Genomic DNA, 21,613 nt, shown 5'->3' on the forward strand with positions numbered 1-21,613 from the left:
TTTTAAATTTGGTGAAGCCTTCTTTCTCAAGTATTTTCATATGATTCTCAAGTGAGACCAAGGGCCTTTCAGAACCGTCTGGGGAGCTTATTTTCAGCATTCACATACCCTCCCCTTGACATTTGATATTGATTTATCTTCTAGTCACAGAACTGATGTTCTTTTGACTTAATCCTTTCAAACACTTAACAAATTATTACAGTCATAGAAAATGACAGCATCAATGTTTTAAAATGTGAGTAGTCATTAAGGCAATTACATCTTTTATCAATGATCAGAGTACTTAATTTACTTCATGTAGGAAGTTAAGATCATTACTATTAAACATAATTACAAGCAAGTATTGATGAATAACAACCTCAAGGATTTAAAAGTTGAGTATCTAAATTACACCGTATTTTACAGCATAGTTGTTATTTGAATTTTCATAATTCATAATCATAAATCTTGGTAGATATGTAATCTGTTTCTGTACTGCTGTGTGTTAATATAGTTGTTTTCCTGATGACAAAGGGTATGGGTATATCAATTGCAGAGCACATAAAATATTAGAAATTGACAGTGTTGAAATTGTGTTTTCCAGCCAAGACAGTTGATTTTTAAAATGTAAGGCCAAGTCAGTGGCCACTGGAGATTATTTTTCTGAAGAGCCCCCTTTAATTAAAGCTGTATGCTTGTGATTGGGAAGGGAAAGGGGTGACTTTATTCTCTGTCCTACCTATCTCCCTGATTGCTTTAGGTTTTCAGAAGATGGAAGTGTCAGGTGTCTGATTGCTTTGCCCCACTTGCATACACTTTACATAATTTATCACTGACTGTTTGTGTTAGTGGAGCACTTTCCAGTACAGACATCCCGCATCTTTACACCTCAGCATCATCATTATCTTAATCAGAAGACTCTTTCTTCATCCTTTTCTGATCCACATCCACACACTCCACCCCAACTCACCCATAATCATTTCTCCAAATGTTGCATTTTTCTCTGTCTTCAAAATATATTTGTGTGCATACGTGTGTGCGTGTGTGTGTGTGTGTGTGTATGTGTGTGTGTGTGTGTGTGTCTATGGCTAATGAGACTAAGTGCCATGTGTGATTTACCTTTATTAGACTGTAATACCTCAAGAGCTGGCACAGTGTTTTATTCATTTTTCACGTTACACGTTCCTCACCAGCAATATGCCTCTCCTATAGGAAGCATTCTGTAACTGTTCATTGATTAGAAAGGGAGACAGCTGAAGAACTTTAGGTTCGTTTCACAGAAGGGTGTTTTCTTAACAGTTGTACACTGAAAAGAGCCCTATATTGGGATCTGGAGAATTGGAACTGAGTTCCAGGTTTGCTACTTACTAAGTGTCCTAGAGCAACCCAGTTTTCTAATGTGGTGAGACTAAATGAGAAGTTCAGGACTGAATCAAAAGTGAAATGTTAGGCAAAATTGCAAGAGGGTGAGGTTGGAGATGAAGCTCAGGGACTTACATGCTTAGGAGTTTGGATTTCTTATCTCTCTAATACAGCGTTTCTCAACCTTGGCACTGTTGACATTTTGGACCAGATAATTGTCCGTGTGTGGGGGGGTTTCCCCTGTGCATTTTAGGATATTAAACAGTATCCCTGGTCTCTACTCATTAGATGCCAATACTACTGCCCGTTATAACAAACAAAAATGTCTCCAGATGTTGCCAGATGTCCCCTGTGGGACAAAATTTTCCTGGTTGACAACTGCCACACTAATGCAGAACCATTAAAACAGGGGTTAGTGGATGGGTTGTTTGTTTTAAGGAAATATTCAGTACTGTTTTTGTAATGAACCATGCTTATTTTTTAAAATTCTGGTGCTATGGTAAATTACAAAAATTAAATTTAAAAATCATTTAAAATCCCACCATCCAGAAATTTTCAACCTTTGACAAATATTTTCTAGACATGCTGGAGGATTTTAAGGGTAGAGGTTTACATTTAGATATATCATTTATATGCAACTTGTAGATTTAGGTAGCTGGTGAGTGGAGTGGAGCAAGTAATTTTAACCTTCTCTTAGCCTCAGTTTTCCCAACCCTAAATCAGGCCTAACACCCATTAGTTTACCCTGTTTGGGATGGGGCTTGGATTAAATAAATAAAAACCTCAAAGGATTCTAGAAGGAATTAAAGAGAAGTTACACATGGAAGTACTTTATTAATTTTTAAAGTACTCTGAATTTAAGATATTGACCTTGTTCTTAGAGTGATAACCTGTATTAGCCCCTCCTTATTTGGGAGAAGAGGAGAATTGGGAAGTGGTGAGATTTTTGTTGACTCTGTAACAACTCCACACTAGCTCTCCAACTCAGTTTTTTTGTTTCTGAGATACTACTTACAGGCTCCACATTTAGGTAAGTAAACTGCTTTGATAGGAAAACATCAATAATTCATATTTTTCACATACATTTTGCAAGCTAGTTAGTAGTTGCTGTTTATTAAGGTCTGATTTTATGTCAGATGTGCATCATTGTATTTTAGCTTAATTTTCACAGGAACTGTGGAAGCTAGCAGACAGTACCACTACATTATAAATGAGGAACCTAGGACTTGGAAGATTAAGTGATTTTCTTAAAGCCACTCAGTGAGTAGGTGGAAGAGTCTGGATCTCTTCCCAAGTCTGTCTGGATTCCAGAACTAGGAATCTTTTCTATAAACCATTGCTGCTTTATTCATTAACTCTTTAGCAACAAAGGCAGTTCATTCTTTTGTGTAAAGAAAAATTTGGGTTGCTGTATATTGGACAGATGACTTTGGAATGGATCTTATGTTTCACTTACTCTGCAAATAGAGTAAGCGATGGGCATGCAACAATCACACAGGGAATGGCACTGACATGTGGATAGAAGGTGTAAGACCAAGTGGATGTTTATTGGGAACATTGTTCATAACTGTCACCCTTCTATTCCAGGAGAGGGCAGCATGTATCTGTTAAGAAGCTGTAGAATCATAAAGTTGCATTTTTTTTTAAATGTATGTTACATTCCTTAATATTAAAAATGTTCATTGGGGCCAGGCACGGTGGCTCACAGCTGTAATCCCAACGCTTTGGGAGGCCAAGGCGGGCAGATCATGAGGTCAAGAGATCGAGACCATCCTGGCCAGCATGGTGAAACCCTGTCTCTACTAAAAATACAAAAATTAGCTGGGCATGGTGGTGCGCACCTGTAGTCCCAACTATTTGGGAGGCTGAGGCAGGAGAATCTCTTGGACCCAGGAGGCAGAGGCTGCAGTGAGCTGAGATCACGCCACTGCACTCCAGCGTAGTGACAGAGTGAGACTCCGTCTCAAAAAAAAAAAAAAAAATGTTCATTAGAACACCATTGCAGTTTGGGGGAAAAAGCAGTAAATGGTCGTGAAAACAGATTTGTGCTTATTAACAACATGAAATGTTACATTAGGAACTAATATGGGAAAACATTGGTGTTTCTTACCCTATCAAACAATCTATAAATTAGCTTTAGTTTAGACTTAGCATTAAAAAGAATATTCAAATGATTGTACTTTTCTTTAGAGGATAGTAGAAATCGATTGCAAAATAACGTAATTCAGCAATGAAATAATGAATCCAAATTTCATGTGGCTGATATAAAATAAACTTCAAAGGATTCTAGTAAGGAAAAATAAGTTACAACCATAAAGAAGCCTATGGATTTAAGAGATTGATTTTTTTTCTTTGAAGTTATAACATTTTGTTACCTGAACTGGCTTTTTTTTTTTTTTTTCTTTTCCTGAGATGGAGTCTTGCTCTGTCGCCCAGGCTGGAGTGCAGTGGTGCAATCTCAGCTCACTGCAACTTCTGCCTCACGGGTTCCAGCAATTCTCCTGCCCCAGCCTCCTGAGTAGCTAGGATTACAGGTGTGCACCACCATGCCCGGCTAATTTTTTTGTATTTTTAGTAGAGACAGAGTTTCACCATGTTAGCCAGGCTGGTCTTGAACTCCTGACCTCGTGATCTGCCCGCCTCGGCCTCCCAAAGTGCTGGGATTACAGGCACTGCACCTGGCCTGAACTGGCTTCTAATTGGTTGGTTAAGTAAGAAGAGATTGAATGAAAGACAGACTTTCAGTTCTAATTCAGATATTCTTTTCTACACAGAAACATTGTCAATTGTTGCTGTGGAACTAGAACTAAAGGATTTCATGAATGTTCTCCCAGAAGATGGTACTGCAGCATTTTTCTTGCCATATCTTCTCTATTGCAGTCAAAAGAAATCATTGACTTAAAGGTATCATTTGAAAAATACCATAATGGCATTTGAGACTGAATTTCTAAAAATTGAATGCCAAAGTACAAGTAGAGGAGTTTTTGATTTTATATATATCACACACACACACATACACACACACATATATGATGCAAATGCTTTCAGGCTGCTTATCTTACCATGTAGTGGTAACTATTCAGTTCTTAATTTATGACCTCAATCAATTTAATTGTCTAGAATGTAGAAAATCTTTAAGACATAATTCCTCAAAGAAGCCATATATTTTTTAAGGTGGGGATTGACTTTTATTCCAAAAAACAACATCAGTTCACTATTGTTGGAGACATGACAATCATTTTCATGCCAAGAACACTTTAAGGAAACATTTTACAAGTATGCTTGAAAGAATGTCACTAACTGGTCCACAATTTTATCTTCTTGATTTTTCCAGATTTTTCTATGTTTTTGAGAAAGATGTTAATGTTTTGCCATGGTAAAAAATTTCAAACCTCATTTTTTTTGTTCCTTTTCTTGTTACTTTGAGAAAACTCATGCCCTGTTTCTCTGAATCAAATGAAGTAGAAGTTTACAAAGCTAACTTTCTTCTTGTCTAGCTATTAATGTGATTTGTCAAATGCGTGTTTTTTTCAGCCAAAGCCTTGTTTCCATTTTTTGTTGATGTGTACTCTTGCTCTTTTAGCTAGAGTATATGTGAAAATAAAGAAATATATCATTGTATTCACAACCATCTGTCTTCATTTATAACTTTTTGTTTAAAACATTTTTAGTTCAAGTTTAGTTCATTGATATTATCCTCTGAATGTAGTTAAGGCTGGGCAGAAATTCTACTCATGTGACATCTGCCATAGGTCTATTTTGAAGCTTTTCTTCTAATGGCAATGTTTATCCTTACCAGGATTTAATCTATAGAATTGTCTCTCAACTCTGCTTTTCTCCAGTTCCAGATAACGTCCTTTAGACCATCTCTTCAGGGGTTCACAAAATCAGATTTGCGTCATTCTATTTTATTTATTTTATTTTTTATCTCCTTCCCTCATACCTTGCCCATTCCCTCTGAATATTAGGTGTGATGTCAACAGCATGTTAGAAGGATCAATGGAAAGGCAATAATTGAAAACATTTCAATGAACCTTAATAGTGTTCCTCGGAGGAGCACCCAGGAGAATATCTGGTCATAGATCTTTTTTTAAATGCAGTTTTATAAAACCCTAATAGTGGTGAAATGATTAGACTGTATGAATCAGTTTTATTACCTAGTGTACAAGTGTCAGTCATGTATCATTAAATAGTCTGTTGATCTTTCCATTTGCAAAAAACAATAGTTTTCCCTCACAAATGCACAAAGTTGTGTGTTTCCAGTCTTCTTTTAATGTTTATAGTCATTCCAAAGTAACATTCTATTTTACACTTTCACATACATTGTTATGAATCATTGGTTTTTCTCTTTTTTCCACTTATCATCAATTTATTTCATTCAGGCAGACTTGGTGTCTATAGAAAAAGAAATTTTAAGACCATTATTAAAAATAATATATGTTTAAAAATTAGTAGATGGTTCTTTAAATGTATTCTAATTTTTAATGTTACTTTATTCCTGATTCATTTGTATTTTTCTACTTTTTATATGTTTAAAAATCTCTCATTCTATTGCTGCTTTATTTAAAGAAAGATTACTTTCCTCCCTACAAGATCTTTATTAATTGTAAAGGGAAAATGAATAACTTTACAATGGAGACACCTGGCAGACACCACCTTAACCAAAGCTTGAAGTTAACATAACCAGTAATGGAACCAATCAATATCTTGTGCCTCCTGATATGGTGTACTAAGAAAAACACAACATCATGTCATGATAGTCTTGCCAAAAGTGCATAACCTAAATCTAATCATGAGGAAACATCAGACAAACTCAAATTGAAGGACATTCTACAAAGTGACTGCCCTGTATTAAGGAACTATTCAGAGTAAGGGAGACTTAAAAGACATGCCAACAATGCAGTACATGATCCGGGATTTTCGTTTTCTGTAAAGAACATGATTAGGATTATTAGTGAAATTTGAAGATCTCTAGTTTTTAATTCATTGTTACTTTTCTGATTTCGATCACTGTATTGTGGTCATGTACAAGAATATTCTTGTTTTTAGGAAAGATAGTTGTATGTATCTATACACGTCTGTGTGTGTACATATAGAGGGTGAGCATGAGAGGGAGATAGGAAAAAGAATGAGAAAGCCAGTGTGGCTACGCAGATCATTAATATTTGGGGAATCTGCGTGAAAAGTATATGGGAATCTGAAATTATGTCAAAAGTTTCAAAAGTTTCTCTTCATTGAATTAATACGTTGTTATATATTCAGTAAGCAAACTATTGTATTGGATTTGGGTACTTAGCTAGAAATACAGAATATATAGTCCCTGCCTGTAAGAAATTTAAAGCTAAGCAGGCTTTTCTAAGACATAATTAATGTAAACTTGCTCAAAGCTTTATTGGACTTATTTAAAGATGATTCAGACTGATAAACATGGCTACCGATTTTATGGGCCAAAGATAGTTCAAACTATCTTTTTTTATTCAGTCTGCTTCTTTCAGTCTCATGCAATACCTTTTCTCTTTGCAAAAGTCAAATTTCTCTTTAATTTTTTATCTAGTGTTGATTTTTCCTTCATATTTGCTATTCTGTAGTTTTTCCTATAGCTTTAAAAACTATCTCGGCTTTCTTAACCAAGCAGTAATCTCCCTCTTCTTTCACGGTTGTTACACAGGAGGAATCTTCTCTGTGGCTGTGTGTGTAGGGTTACCCTGTAGTGCCATACTCTGCATGCCAGGCATTTGCACACATGAATTCCCCAAATGCCTCCATGTTACTTACTCACCATTATTTTTCTGAGCAAGACCATCCTTTGGTGTGGTTTACATGCAACCACATGTAACCACATGGTTACTAGTGTTACTTAAAGACTAATGTTTTCTTTCTCATATTTGGCTCTCTTCACCTTGTTCAAGTTATTGGCATTAAATTTAGTGGCTTGTCTGTTAGAGTCTTTGATATTCTAGTGTTATCAGTGACTGCTCTAATAAAAAGGGCATTAATGGGAATAGTTTTTCATGATGTAAGTTGTTTGTGTAAGACCCAGGAGCAGAAATTAAAACTTTCCATTTGCACTAAAGGTTAACCTTTCAGGGCTTTTTAAATCTTCAAATATATTTACGTTTATATTTTCTTCATTTGTATGTTCCCTTTTTCCCCATTTAGGGAGGAAAGACAGATTGGTTTTCTTTACATAATTTCCTCCCTTTGAATTTACCATTTCTAATTACAACAATCCTCAACTCAAAAGACCCGGGAAAGACCAAAGCCTGCAGCCACAGTGCAGGAATCTTATAAAAAAATTGTTCGTTTTTCTCCATTTTAAGTGTGTGTGTGAGTGTGAGTGTGTGTGTGTGTGTGCACCTACACATGGGGAGGGTTATTGCAGGGGTTGGAGAGCAGTGCATTTAAATTTTGTTTCTTCCCTGGATCTTTCACAAACAATAATTGGTAAGGTTCCTCCTTCCCTTGGAAGCACAGAAAAGACACTGCCTATTTGAAATTATATTATTTGGGGTTGTCTTGGGATTCTCTTACATGGAGGTGCCACCGAGAAAAAAAAATGTTTTCTGTTAAGAAAGAAATTAGATTCTAAATGTGTCTTATGTAAATAATGGCTTGTTTTTTGGTAAATAACTAACATGACTACTCCCTTATATCAGATTTAGGTATAATTACACATTTGTATTAACTTAGAAATGACTGGTGCTGTTACAAGTACTGGTTGTCAGGAAATGAGCAGTATCCCTCACCATTTAGCAGGAAAAAAAATGCTGTTTGGAGGTAGAGAAGGAAGAAATCAGGGCAGCAGATTCACAAATGCTTCATATTGGGGTATTTAGGCAAATTAGTTCCTTTAATTATATCTTTTATATGGCTTCTAGAATTACTACCTGGATATTCACCTTCATTTTGTAGAACGGTGTAAGTGGTTTCCATTCCAGCATGAATGTGGTCGGTCACATGGCAGTGGAGTAACCAAATTCCAGGTGTTCTTGGAAACATTTCTAGGGTTTGGTATGTTCCAGGGAAAATGTCAAAGACATCAGAACTATAAACGCCCCTGTGCTTAATTAGAAAAATGACAAATAATGTATAATATTGTATATGAGAGTTCACTCATGTCATTTGTTAATGTTCAGCTCAGGGATATTGAAAAAATGGATAAATCTGTTTTTAAGAAATTGAGCTCGTTTCTGTGTTTAATACAGATGGTAAAATGTGGTTTTTGTATTCCTAATAAGTCTTTGGTATCCACATCAAGTGGGTGTGAAAGAAAGATGCAATGAGAATGAATTCATCAATCAGGACTACCCACAAACCTCCTGTACCTTGATTCTGGTTTGCCTGTTTGTCATAGCACTGAAGCTATACAAAAGGAACTCAGCTGTGGCCCCATTTCAGCCCTAGCCTCACTTTTGCCTGAATCTATCCTAGCTTGTCTGTGAAGCTTTAAGTCAAGGTAAATAATAAAGGAAGCAGAAAAGGAGGCTGATGAAAACGACAAAAACCAGAGGCACTGGTAACAATAGTTGGGTGACAAGAGTCTATTTCTGCAAGGGTAGAACTGAAAACCTACTAAGAATACAATATATCTATGTAAAACAAAATGCAGATAACAAAACAGGCTTTCTGCAGTATGCTTTTTGATAACTTCTGCATTTTCTAAATTAGCCCAAAGCATAAGGAAAAAGCATTTCCAGGAGGGCCACTGGCTTCTGCTGAAATCAGTACTGAGAAAGAATAGAAGTAAGATTGAGATGTACAGAGCAGTTGCTTGTCACCTAACTGATCTTGCTCACCTTGGGCCGTTTAAAATACAGTACTTAAAACAGGCAGGGCAAGGGTTATAATAAAGTCTTGTTGTGGTCTCTACTCTCATTCATCATTATGTGAACATTCCTATCCTCTTTGTTAGCAATTCCACTCAGTTGCCTTAATCAGGAATCTGTGAGCAAAACTCCATGAAAATTCAGTTAAAAATGCAAATCCCAGGGAGAGCTCAATGTGTAACAAAGGCTAGTGTGTCAATTGAAATTGCTGTGCCTTATATAGTCATCCCTCAGTATCTATGGAGGATTGGCTTCAGGAATGCCCCCATACCAAAATCCATGGATGCTCAAGTCCCTTATATAAAATGGCGTATTTCCATATAACTTATGCACATCCTTCCATATACTTTAAATCATCTCTAGATTATTATAATACCTCATACAATGCCTACATATCATGTCATTTGCATGGATTCAACATAGTACTCAGTGCAGCGGATCCAAGTTTTGCTTTTTGGAACTTTGTGGAATTATTTTTTTCCTTAATATTTTCAATCCATGATTGAATCCTGGATGGGGAATCCACGGATATGAAGCACCAGCTGTACTCTTTGCAGCTTTTTTTTTCATAAGTCTCTCTGAGGAAATATTTTCTTCACTTGTATTAAAACATTTTCAAACAGAGCAAGAGTAATTGCCATGGATAGCTCTTACCTTGTATTGGAAGCTATGGCCGTGAAAATGTACAGTGTGTAAGTCTATTTCATTGCCCATTCCCATCAGATACCAGTTGACTTCATCTCCCACGTGCATTGTGAGGCCTTGTAGGTTTCCAAACATTCTTCCATTAATAGCTAGGGAAAGCATATGGTTTTATGTTACTTTTCAGGATATTTTAAAGCAATAGCTATTTCAAAGAAAATATGATTATTAGTTTAATGTAAAGAATCGTTTTGGTGTAATAGGACTTCTTTTACTACAAATGAGAGAAATGGATACTTTAAAGTCAATAATACCACACACTGCTTTTCTAGGCACTTTGCACCAAAAGCCTTAATCTTAATTTTGGATGATTTCAAAGGAAACGAGATTTTGGAATTGGAAAATAAATTAGCAAATGATTTTGAGCATAGTCTCCTTTTGGTTTTGAATAGAATTCTACCTAACATACAAAGTGAGGCAGAAGTGGTTTATTTTAAGGGAAAACAAATGAATAGTCTCCAAAATAATTTTATTTGAAAGAGAAAATGATAAAAAAGTAGAAAAATTGTTTTAGAATAATGTAACATACCATGCATTTTATTGCTTTCTATGAATTCCTCATCATCTTTGTTTACTTTCTCTGGGTGATCAGAGTATGTTTTGATGTTGTCATCTAAGTACCAAGATTCATTCTCATCAAAAACTAGAAACAGAAGGGCAAATTCCAGTTTCTTTCTGGGATTGAATACTTTCAAGTAATGTCTTCGACAAACAATCAGGGGGCCAATTAATCCACTGTAGAGATCCTGGAGACAAGGAAAATCTTCAGTAACCCTTGTGAATTAGGTCAGGATTTCAGAGAACTGAGACTTTGCACCCATGGCCTCAGGAATTTTGGAGAGACCAATTGAAGTAGCAGACTTTGCTCAATATGGTACTGCCAATTTAGTAACTTTTCACTTGAAGTAGTTAAATTGGAACAATGGTGAGTAGTAGGTAGGTCATGTGGGTGATACTGACATAACAGAAATGTCTGCAGAGGCAAAAATTAGCTCAGCTAGTGAGCAGTGATTTTAAAAGAATCCCAAATGAACAGTGTTGGTTTGTTCCATAAACTCAAGAACTCTTGGGCGTGAGCCAAGCACTATGGCAGTCCCTAAAAAATCCATAGATGAATGAAATGTATAATAATAAATAGCACCACAAATACCAGATTTACTCATTCATTTGAGCCAGAACTCTGAATTATCAAGGAGCTACTTCCCCCGGCTCACTCAGGCACTTCACCCACCTATCTATAACTGACTCCATTTCTTTTCTCCCTCCTCACAGTAGAGGTCCTTGAAATTTGCCTCACGTATTACAACGGCCTCCCAACCTCCAGTCTCTTCCCCCTCCAAGCCTTTCTTCCTTCCACCCGAATGAATGATCTGAAATGCAAATATACTGCCATTCTTTGTCAATTTTTCAGTGGCTACCTGTGACCCACAAGACAAAAATCTAAACTTCCCAAATATGATCTTGAAAGGCCTTTGAGCTGTATCATATTAGGAAATGTTAGATTTTTGTCTTGTGTGTCATAGGTAGCAGCATGTTTGCTAAGTAGATTGTGAACAGTTTATTTTCCTAGGATTTTAACATAGAATTGGACCACAGGAAAACACTAACCTCATCTTCCTTCAATTGTGTGTCTATTTTGGGAAGTGTTACAAAACAAATGATTTATATTTTACCTTAACTTGATCCACAGTTGAATAATAAGCCCATGGAATACAAGCAGAATCCTCTGTTCCAGCTCCAGATCTTTCTGGGATTTTCCATACGTAAGTGCGAGTTTCACCTAAATTCATCAAGTGTTAATGGATCTGGTTGTATTTGGTTTATATCACACACACACACACACACACACACACACACACACACACACAGCCTTGATAACTAGGACCCAGGAACTGGAAATGTCAGTGTAATTAGTTTTTAAAAATTGTGGTACTCAAGATTCTTTTCAGGAATTTAGTTTTAAGATGAACTGTAAGACAAAATTTTGTCATTTTGGGGGTTAATTATAATTACCTATAACCCACTTGCCATACCACAAAGCTAGGAGGTGTACTTCCAATATTACAATTTGAAAAAAACTTTGCAACCAATCTCTTCTTAACTTGAAGTATGTTTTCCTAATATACTTTTTTCTCTTCAGATACCAAGTGATTTTTCCCCAGTGGCTGGCACCTTTCCCATAATCTCTGCGTGTGTGTATCTGGACTATTTTGTGTAATTCCCTCAGCTTTAGCATTGGCTTCCTTTCCTTGTCCTGTCTCATGATCATCCTTAGTGAGCTCATGATTCCTGGCGAGGAGCCATTAGACCTCTTGATCTCATGAGTCACCAACTTGCCACAGTTAGGTTTACCTCCCCCTCCAGTCCATCTCATTCTATCGCACCATGTGCTGTTCTGTCACTACTCCCACATACAGGACATAACCACACCCTCGGCCTTGGCATTTTGAAGATGACCAGTTGCTTCACCCTCCTGCTTTGCCAAGGCTCTTACCCTTTTCCCACGTGCTCTAGGCTTTTCTCCAGTCTGATCTGCGTTTCCAGTCACCTCAGGGCTTCCTGTGCAACTGCTCACAGACCTCGACTTTTGGCCATGCCCACTCACCAATCCCAGCCACACTCATTTTTCATTCCATTTATTTAGACCACACAATTACATATTCATGCTATCACACTAACCTGCCAGAGTCCGACAGACATTCACTAGAGAATCTAGCAAGGCAACAGAGATGGTCTCAAGTGATGTGGTAGACGTCTTACTTTTTCTTCAAGCCTCAATCTGAGCTGTTCTATGTCCTCACCCTTTTTCTAAGCAGAAAATTTCACTAGAATATAAAATATTGATTCACCACCTGCACATATTAGTGTCTTGCCATCTCTGCTTTTACTTATAAGCTGCAAAATAACATTTCCTTCTCTTTTCCACACCCCTTTACAACCTGCTCTTCCACCAGTGGTCAGTGCCCAAAACCTTGGGGTCATTGCTTGACTCCTCTCTTCCCTAACACGCCCTAGTGCCTATTTTCCAGCAGGTCCTTTTAGCACCACCTTTAAAATAGAACCAGAATATGATAACATCTCACCACTTCAGCCGCTTCCACCGTGTTCCAAATCTCGATAATGATGATGATGATGATTTTACCCAGATTATTGCAATGGTCCTTAACTGACCCCAGATTCTGTCCTTGCCCCCTTATGGTCACTTAACCACACATCACCAACAGCCCCTTAAAAGGCGTCCATCAGAACATCAGTCTTAAATCTCGAGTCTGAGGTCCTCTCTACTCCATCTGGCCCCTGCTCTCTGTGGATCTCGTCTCTAGCATTCTGTCCCTTGTGTGCTTTTCTTTAGCCTCTGGCTGCCTTGCTGCTGCTAAACGCACCAGGCATGCTCCTGTCTTCGGGACCTAGAATCAATTCGTGCACAATTACCTGAATTTCATTACTTCTCAACCTTTAGGTGTTTTCAACAATGCCACCTCCTCAAGGAAGCCCTCCTGACCACTCTACCTAAAATAGCACCCTTGCTACACCCTGCTAAGTTACTGAGAAATAGTCTTTTCCTGGAAGCCAACTTTACAACCAATAGAAGAAAAATATGGTTCTTATTAAAGAAAATGCTCAGCTATGTATATAATCTGTTTACGATTTTACTATGTTTTGTTTTTGTTTTTGTTTTTGTTTTTTTTTAAATTATTATACTTTAGGTTTTAGGGTACATGTGCACAATGTGCAGGTTTGTTACATATGTATCCATGTGCCATGTTGTTTTGCTGCACCCATTAACTCGTCATTTAGCATTAGGTATATCTCCTAATGCTGTCCCTCCCCCCTCCCCCCACCCCACAACAGTCCCCGGAGTGTGATGTTCCCCTTCCTGTGTCCATGAGTTCTCATTGTTCAGTTCCCACCTATAAGTGAGAACATGCGATGTTTGGTTTTTTGTCCTTGCGATAGTTTACTGAGAATGATGGTTTCCAGCTTCATCCATGTCCCTACAAAGGACATGAACTCATCATTTTTTATGGCTGCATAGTATTCCATGGTGTATATGTGCCACATTTTCTTAATCCAGTCTATCATTGTTGGACATTTGGGTTGGTTCCAAGTTTTTGCTATTGTGAATAGTGCCGCAATAAACATACATGTGCATGTGTCTTTATAGCAGCATGATTTATAGTCCTTTGGGTATATACCCAGTAATGGGATGGCTGGGTCAAATGGTATTTCTAGTTCTAGATCCCTGAGGAATCGCCACACTGACTTCCACAATGGTTGAACTAGTTTACAGTCCCACCAACAGTGTAAAAGTGTTCCTATTTCTCCACATCCTCTCCAGCACCTGTTGTTTCCTGACTTTTTAATGATGGCCATTCTAACTGGTGTGAGATGGTATCTCACTGTGGTTTTGATTTGCATTTCTCTGATGGCCAGTGATGATGAGCATTTTTTCATGTGTTTTTTGGCTGCATAAATGTCTTCTTTTGAGAAGTGTCTGTTCATGTCCTTCGCCCACTTTTTGATGGGGTTGTTTGTTTTTTTCTTGTAAATTTGTTTGAGTTCATTGTAGATTCTGGATATTAGCCCTTTGTCAGATGAGTAGGTTGCAAAAATTTTCTCCCATTCTGTAGGTTGCCTGTTCACTCTGATGGTAGTTTCTTTTGCTGTGCAGAAGCTCTTTAGTTTAATTAGATCCCATTTGTCAATTTTGGCTTCTGTTGCCATTGCTTTTGGTGTTTTAGATATGAAGTCCTTGCCCATGCCTATGTCCTGAATGGTATTGCCTAGGTTTTCTTGTAGGATTTTAATGGTTTTAGGTCTCACATGTGAGTCTTTAAACCATCTTGAATTAATTTTTGTATAAGGTGTAAGGAAGGGATCCAGTTTCAGCTTTCTACATATAGCTAGCCAGTTTTCCCAGCACCATTTATTAAATAGGGAATCCTTTCCCCATTTCTTATTTTTGTCAGGTTTGTCAAAGATCAGATAGTGTAGATATGTGGCATTATTTCTGAGGGCTCTGTTCTGTTCCATTGATCTATGTCTCTGCACCCCACTGTCAACATTAGACAGATCAACGAGACAGCAAGTTAACAAGGATATCCAGGAATTGAACTCAGCTCTGCACAAAGTGGACCTAATAGACATCTACAGAACTCTCCACCCCAAATCAACAGAATATACATTTTTTTCAGCACCACACCACACCTATTCCAAAATTGACCACATAGTTGGAAGTAAAGCTCTCTTCAGCAAATGTAAAAGAACAGAAATGATAACAAACTGTCTCTCAGACCACAGTGCAATCAAACTAGAACTCAGGATTAAGAAACTCACTCAAAACCGCTCAACTAAATGGAAACTGAACAACCTGCTCCTGAATGACTATTGGGTACACAATGAAATGAAGGCAGAAATAAAGATGTTCTTTGAAACCAGTGAGAACAAAGACATAACATACCAGAATCTCTGGGACACATTCAAAGCAGTGTGTAGAGGGAAATTTATAGCACTAAATGCCCACAAGAGAAAGCAGGAAAGATCCAAAGTTGACACTCTAACATCACAATTAAAAGAACTAGAAAAGCAAGAGCAAACACATTCAAAAGCTAGCAGAAGGCTAGAAATAACTAAAATCAGAGCAGAACTGAAGGAAATAGAGACACAAAAAACCCTTCAAAAAATTAATGAATCCAGGAGGTGGTTTTTTGAAAAGATCAACAAAATTGATAGACCACTAGCAAGTTTACTATGTTTATTAAAGAAACATTTGATGATCTCCTAATACATGCCAGATACTGGACTAGATAGGGGGAATTTAGAGTTCCAAGTGGCAGCCTCTGGCCCTTAGAACCACATGTGCTAGAGATCGGCGTGGGAACATCCAGCCACATGCGGTGTGGTAGATGTCATCTCAGCTGTGTTCTAGCTGAGCAAGGAGACAGCATCTCTCTGATTCACCCTTGAGGATTCATAGATGTCCACTGCCTTCAGGTTTTTCTCTTAACCTCTCCTGTGGACTTTTTTTTTTTAGTACGAGCATGTGCATGTACTTGCATACATACAGACACCTCCTTGCATCCCCTCTTCACAACTACCTCCCTTTTCACTTTCTTGGTCCAGACTCTCTATGATGAGAGTAATCTGTGGAAAGGCGGTACAGCCTGTTAAAATGCACCATCCCCACCCCCGCCCCCGTGAGTACCTGGTAATGTTGGAGTAACTGTAGAACTCTCCGTTTGTACCCCATGGGCGTGTATTGAGTAGGGCCTTGTGGCCATGTTTTTAAAGATAATTTTGACTTTGTCTCCAACATCTGCATGAAGTTGTGGACCTGGCAAAAGTGAAAAGGAAGAGTGTCCAATCAGAAGGTCTAACTTAGTAATAAAAGCAAAGATCAGCAAAGATTAACTTGTTTCTCTCCCCCATGGGTTTGTGGTATAATACTCTTGGATTTATACTCTGTCCCAGGGAATTTGGAATCAATACACTGGAAATAAAAATGGAGACCATTTGTTTATCTCTTAAGAGTTCCAGGGGAGGTTTGGCCTGAAAGTCCTTTGCAGAGTACCGGTCTAATCATGGTGGGTTGGATATCTGGCCAGGAGTCATTTTGCAGCTGTTGCTGTGGGGATACCCCTCCCATTTCTACCCTTTATCCAATCTTAGCTTGTCTCTTGTCTGGTAGGATTTTTGTGCTCCAGCAACAATGCCATTTTGCCTTGGTGTCTTAGTCTAGGGGTTGAGGATAACCAAGCCTCAGGGGAATGCTGATGGTATGGGAACACAGTGGGGTGGGGATGGGAGTGGGGGTCCCTGCAATTGATAGTTTTAAAGAAATGTCTCAAGACCAGTGTTGCTCGAGTTCTAGACATTCTGTCTTAAAGTGAGTCCTAAAAAATTGAAGGCAGCTTTTCCCCTGCTTTGTGTGTGGTACCATTTTTTCTTTTATTTCCTGTTGTAATTTCCTTTTGTGTATTTCTTCTCGTAATTAATCATTTATATTTTAATTTTAAAAGTAAATAGCTATAATTTGAGAGGAATGGGTAGGATAATGGGGATAAATTGGTTAAGAATTTTATTAGGGCCAGGTGTAGTGCCTCACGCCTGTAATCCTAGCACTTTGGGAGGCTGAGGTGGGCGGATCACTTGAGGCCAGGAGTTTGAGACCAGCCAGGCCAACATGGCGAAACCTCATCTCTACTAACAATACAAAAATTAGCCAGGCATGGTGGTTCATCCCTGTAGTCCCAGCTACTTGGGAAGCTAAGGTGGGAGACTCACTTGAGCCCAGGAGCGGCAGGTTGCAGTGAGCTGAGATCACACCACTACACACCATCCTGGGCGACAGAGTGAGCCTCTGTCAAAAAACAGAATTTCATTAGAAAATAGTTTCTGAGAACTTCACTAAAACTACAGGCATCAATTTGATAAAAACAAAATATATATAATTTCATCAGTATACGGGATAATACATTGTTTCCAAGAGAATAAGTAATATTTTACTATGTCATATTATTTAATAAACATCGGTCTTATTTTATTAGATAACTAATTTTTAAATTTTTATTTGAACAACTTAGATATATGAACCAAGAAAATGACACCCATAGACATGAGTTGACTGTTACTGCAGGTAGCATCACGTCATTAACCCACACCTGATAAACTGGAGATATTAACATACCTAGAATTCCCAGATGTTCTTCCTCAGCTTTTCTCTCCACTGGAACACGGAACGTGCTATCAGTATACTGCCGATATACAACTTTCTTGTACTTTGAGCCTATGTAAAACTCTCCCTTATCTAAAAATGCATTTGAAACACTTTAAAAAAAAAACAAAGGTTAGTATTTGTCTTAATGAAAATGTAACTTAAGTTTTAAACTTTAAATTTTGAATAAAAGTATAGTTTTTATTAGAGTAATTATAGTAGTTTTTCATCATCACTCTTCTATCCAAGTAAGAATGAATAATAAGACTTTAAAAGTATGTATGGTAGAAAGCACATCTAGCCATTTGAGTGTAGCCATCTGAGTCCTGGCCTCTACCCTGCCGCTAGCGAAAATTTCCTCCAGCTAGTCACTGCCTATTGGAACCTCAGTTTTTTCATCCTTAAAATGAGATATTTGAATAGATCATCTCTAAGATTACTTTATAGCTCTAAAATTTTATGAGTCCAATATTTCTGATTTATAGGAACTGAAATGGACATCTTTTCCCAGGCATTCCCTTTTCCTGAAGTTTTCACTTCTTCTTTTTTTTTTTTTTTTTTGAGAAGGAGTCTTGCTCTGTCGCCCAGGCTGGAGTGCAGTGGCGTGATCTCCGCTCACTGCAAGCTCCGCTTCCCGGGTTCACGCCATTCTCCTGCCTCAGCCTCCCGAGTAGCTGGGACTACAGGCGCCCGCCACCATGCCCGGCTAATTTTTTGTATTTTTTAGTAGAGATGGGGTTTCACCATGTTAGCCAGGATGGTCTCCATCTCCTGACCTCGTCATCCGCCTGCCTCGGCCTCCCAAAGTGCCAGGATTACAGACGTGAGCCACCGCGCCCGGCCAGTTTTCACTTACTTCTAATGGCACCTATAGCCTTTTAACCATTTTACCCCAATTACAAAATAAAAGTTTACTCCTTTACACTGCAAACTATACTCACCACTGCTGTCAAACAGGTAACCACTGCCTAGCCACAGGTCACCAGTTGTGCTATGCACCCTGGATCTGAACACCTGCCCACCCCAATCCCTCAGATCATCTCCATGTGGTCAGTGCATGATGTAAGTGGGAAGATGGAGAGGAAAGTGCTTGGAAAAGTATGAATAAAGGGCTAACTAGAAGTGATGAGTGATGCTGCTCTAAATTAATGTTTGTAAAGCTCTAATAATCATCCTCTACTTATATCTATTCATACAGAATTTATTTTGTGCTTTTTCCATGATGCACATGTTACTGGTAATTTTGTGCCATGTTTTCCTGTAAGTTCTTAGAGGGTAGCGACTATATCTGCTATATCATCTTCAAGCATTTAAAATATTCCATACATGGCCGGGCGCGGTGGCTCACGCTTGTAATCCCAGCACTTTGGGAGGCCGAGGCGGGCGGATCACGAGGTCAGGAGATCGAGACCACGGTGAAACCCTGTCTCTACTAAAAAAATACAAAAAATTAGCCGGGCGTGGTGGCGGGCGCCTGTAGTCCCAGCTACTCGGAGAGGCTGAGGCAGGAGAATGGCCTGAACCCAGGAGGCAGAGCTTGCAGTGAGCCGAGATCGCGCCACTGCACTCCAGCCTGGGCGACAGAGCGAGACTCTGTCTCAAAAAAAAAAAAAAAAAAAAAAATTCCATACATAACAGTTTTAAGAATGTGAAATGACCAATTGTTAGACTAACAATGAAAACTCTGAAGGAAAAATAAGCAACAAACAGTTGCTAAGGGGAGTAATATTTCTGCTCTGAATTTGGGCATTAACTTGTGTTAAGTCTGAATATAAATGACAACATGAGGGCACGTGAATGTGAGAAGACACTCCAGTAGAAAAGAAAGCAAGACTCCAAAGGATCAAAGAAGATAAATAGAAATTTTCCCTTAAGGAAATTGAGAGAAGCAGAAATGAATGAGGACAAGTTCCTAGGAAGTGTTTTGTTGTTGTTTTTGTTGTTATCGTTTAATGCAACTTTTTTTTTTTTCTAAAATTTGGCGTAATTCTTACTTCTCTGAAAAGGAAACCTAAAATTACTGCTGAAATTGGGAATCAGAGTCTGGAGAATTACTTCTGCTCTTGTAAATGATGCAGCTCCTTTTCCCACTCCCTTTGTGGGGAATAATCCCATTCCACCTCCACTGCTGCAATATAGTATGTCGTCTCTCCCAGGTAGAAGGTGGAATCCTCAGACTGCCGCCTGCATTGGTTCACAGTATATTTTTGCTTCATGCCGCCTGTGTAGTGATCAGTTGTAAGGCATTCAACATTAAAAGTCCCTGGAGTGGTAAATAAGAAAACATGTCACTTCTTTGCTAGTGCCCTCTGGGGCTCTTCACCTTCCTCAGAATTAATGCTGAAGTCCTTATCATGGCCTCGGGTGATCTAGCTTTCCACACCTCCTGCTCACCCTGCTCCATCCACATAGGCCTTTTGCTGTTCTTAGAACAGGTCAAGTGTGTGTCTGCCTTGGGACCTTTGCACTTGCTGTTTCCTCTGCCTTCTCCCCAAAATATCCTCATGGTTCACGCCCTCATTTTATTCTGGTCTCTCCTTAAGTAGCACCTCCTGAGAGAATCTTGACCCTTTCCCCCTCAGTCACCATCCCCTTCCCCTGCCTTATTTTTCTTTATGTACTTATAATCGCTTGACATATATGTATTAATATACTTGCTTGTTGTCTGTCTCCCTGCATTAGAATTTCAGCAGCATGAGACATCTTATCTCTTTTGTTCATTGTCGTATTTACATTTGTTGAAGGAAGGAAAGGGTGACACTGGATTGGTCTTAAGTTTCAGTGGCATATAATAAACCAAATAAAGCCTGAAACAAGCTAGCATATTTTCACATTTTGACTAAAATTCTTTCTCTTAGTTTTAGTTTGTTTTGCTCATTCAGAGCCAGGTCTGTAGATGTCTCTGAATTTGCATGGCTACAATGCTAGAATAGAATATTCACTTGCAACCAACAAGCCAACACTACATCTAGGCTACAGAGACATGATGAAAAGTTTAGGTGCAGAATATTTATGGGAGTCATTCCCCTTCTAGTCTGATTTTCCAGCTATCTTTAAAAGGACCATAATCTAAAAAGGGATCATCTTGAGGAGCCTTTGGAAATGGAGAAAACCGCACCATGTTCTTTTACTCCACATTCTCCGCAGTAACTAGGAAATGGACCTATCTGGTACATACTTCAACTGATAGTGGCCCAGACTTGCTCTTTCAAAGATAGGAAGGGCACTTGAGAGGCTCGGGGAAGGGATAAGTTTATCACCCAACACGTTCTGCTACAGGATTTTGAACCGAAACTACACAAATCCATCCAACAGAGACTTGGCTTTAAGTAAATATACCCTCTGAGTCAGGCCACATGTGGAGCGTAAGACTTGTTTGAGGGAAGAGGTTTGCTGTGTCTCTCCGTTCTCCTCTCCACAGATATGTGTTTCCTGAAAAGTATATTCCATGTACATCGGCCTCATTTCCGGCGCTGAATAAGTACCACACGACCGAATCTCCTTTGCACATATTGAGACCCGGCTGATTCCCATACATGAATCCATTCATGGCTGTAAAAGTTGGGAAATAACATTTTGGAAGTGGTTTAGATTCTACTACATGACAACCTCCCAGACTTGCCAAGACCAACTTTGTTTTTTTAATTTTTAATTTTTAAATGACCTATTCAGGCTTGCCCATGCTTTATGTGTGAAGAGTGTCCTTGCAACTCCTTGCTGTTCCTGGCACTTCCAGAGCAGCCGCTGGCTGAAAGGAGCAGAGCTGAATGCATAGTTCTTGAAGTTCTATGCTAGTGTCCCTAGCAAACTGGGAATCCCACTGCTCTTCCTGGCTAAAACAATGATTCTGTTATTTCCAGTTCGTTAAGTGATTATATTTGTGAGCACCCAAATCTGCACATTGGAATCACCTGGGAGCTTTTAAAAAATGACCAGCACCCTGGAATACCCCCAGAGATTTTTATTTAAGTCTAATATCAGATTTTTTTTAATACCTAGTGTAATTCTAAAAAGTGGTTAGAGCTCAGAG

At 38.6% G+C, this 21,613-nt stretch overlaps 2 protein-coding genes across 6 annotated transcripts in view; one reads left to right on the forward strand and one right to left on the reverse strand.

Annotated features, from left to right (window-relative positions):
* HPS3 (HPS3 biogenesis of lysosomal organelles complex 2 subunit 1) overlaps positions 1–4,962 on the forward strand; it is a 43,295-nt gene extending 38,333 nt beyond the window's left edge. For 3 of the 5 annotated variants that reach the window (XM_032173808.2, XM_032173809.3, XM_032173810.3), the window contains one exon: positions 4,116–4,962. In XM_032173808.2, the coding sequence (XP_032029699.1) occupies positions 4,116–4,243 (128 nt within the window). In that variant the 3' untranslated portion in view covers positions 4,244–4,962. The remainder of the gene's footprint in view (positions 1–4,115) is intronic. The other 2 variants (XR_004251423.2, XR_004251424.2) reach the window with 1 other exon arrangement.
* Positions 4,963–5,576: 614 nt separating this feature from the next.
* Positions 5,577–21,133, reverse strand: LOC116481122 (ceruloplasmin). The gene is made up of 9 exons (XM_058426193.1): positions 20,923–21,133; positions 19,639–19,846; positions 17,557–17,696; positions 16,075–16,203; positions 11,543–11,649; positions 10,399–10,615; positions 9,822–9,961; positions 8,241–8,403; positions 5,577–5,736 (listed from the first exon to the last, which is right to left on the reverse strand). Exons 1-9 carry the CDS (start codon positions 21,131–21,133, stop codon positions 5,720–5,722), a joined length of 1,332 nt encoding a protein of 443 aa, XP_058282176.1. The 3' UTR covers positions 5,577–5,719.
* Between the last annotated feature and the right edge of the window lie 480 nt (positions 21,134–21,613).

Source organism: Hylobates moloch, unplaced genomic scaffold (genome assembly GCF_009828535.3).
Source record: "Hylobates moloch isolate HMO894 unplaced genomic scaffold, HMol_V3 SCAFFOLD_13, whole genome shotgun sequence".
Lineage (NCBI taxonomy): Eukaryota > Metazoa > Chordata > Mammalia > Primates > Hylobatidae > Hylobates > Hylobates moloch.

Excerpts from the sequence above, each read along its gene's own strand:
- LOC116481122 (XM_058426193.1), bottom strand. The coding sequence starts at position 21,133 with ATGAATGGATTCATGTATGGGAATCAGCCGGGTCTCAATATGTGCAAA. Across the intron at positions 19,847-20,922 it reads CATGTGGCCTGACTCAGAGG|GGACTTTTAATGTTGAATGC; the intron begins GTATATTTACTT and ends TTACCACTCCAG. Across the intron at positions 10,616-11,542 it reads CAACTGTGGATCAAGTTAAG|GATCTCTACAGTGGATTAAT; the intron begins GTAAAATATAAA and ends CCTTGTCTCCAG.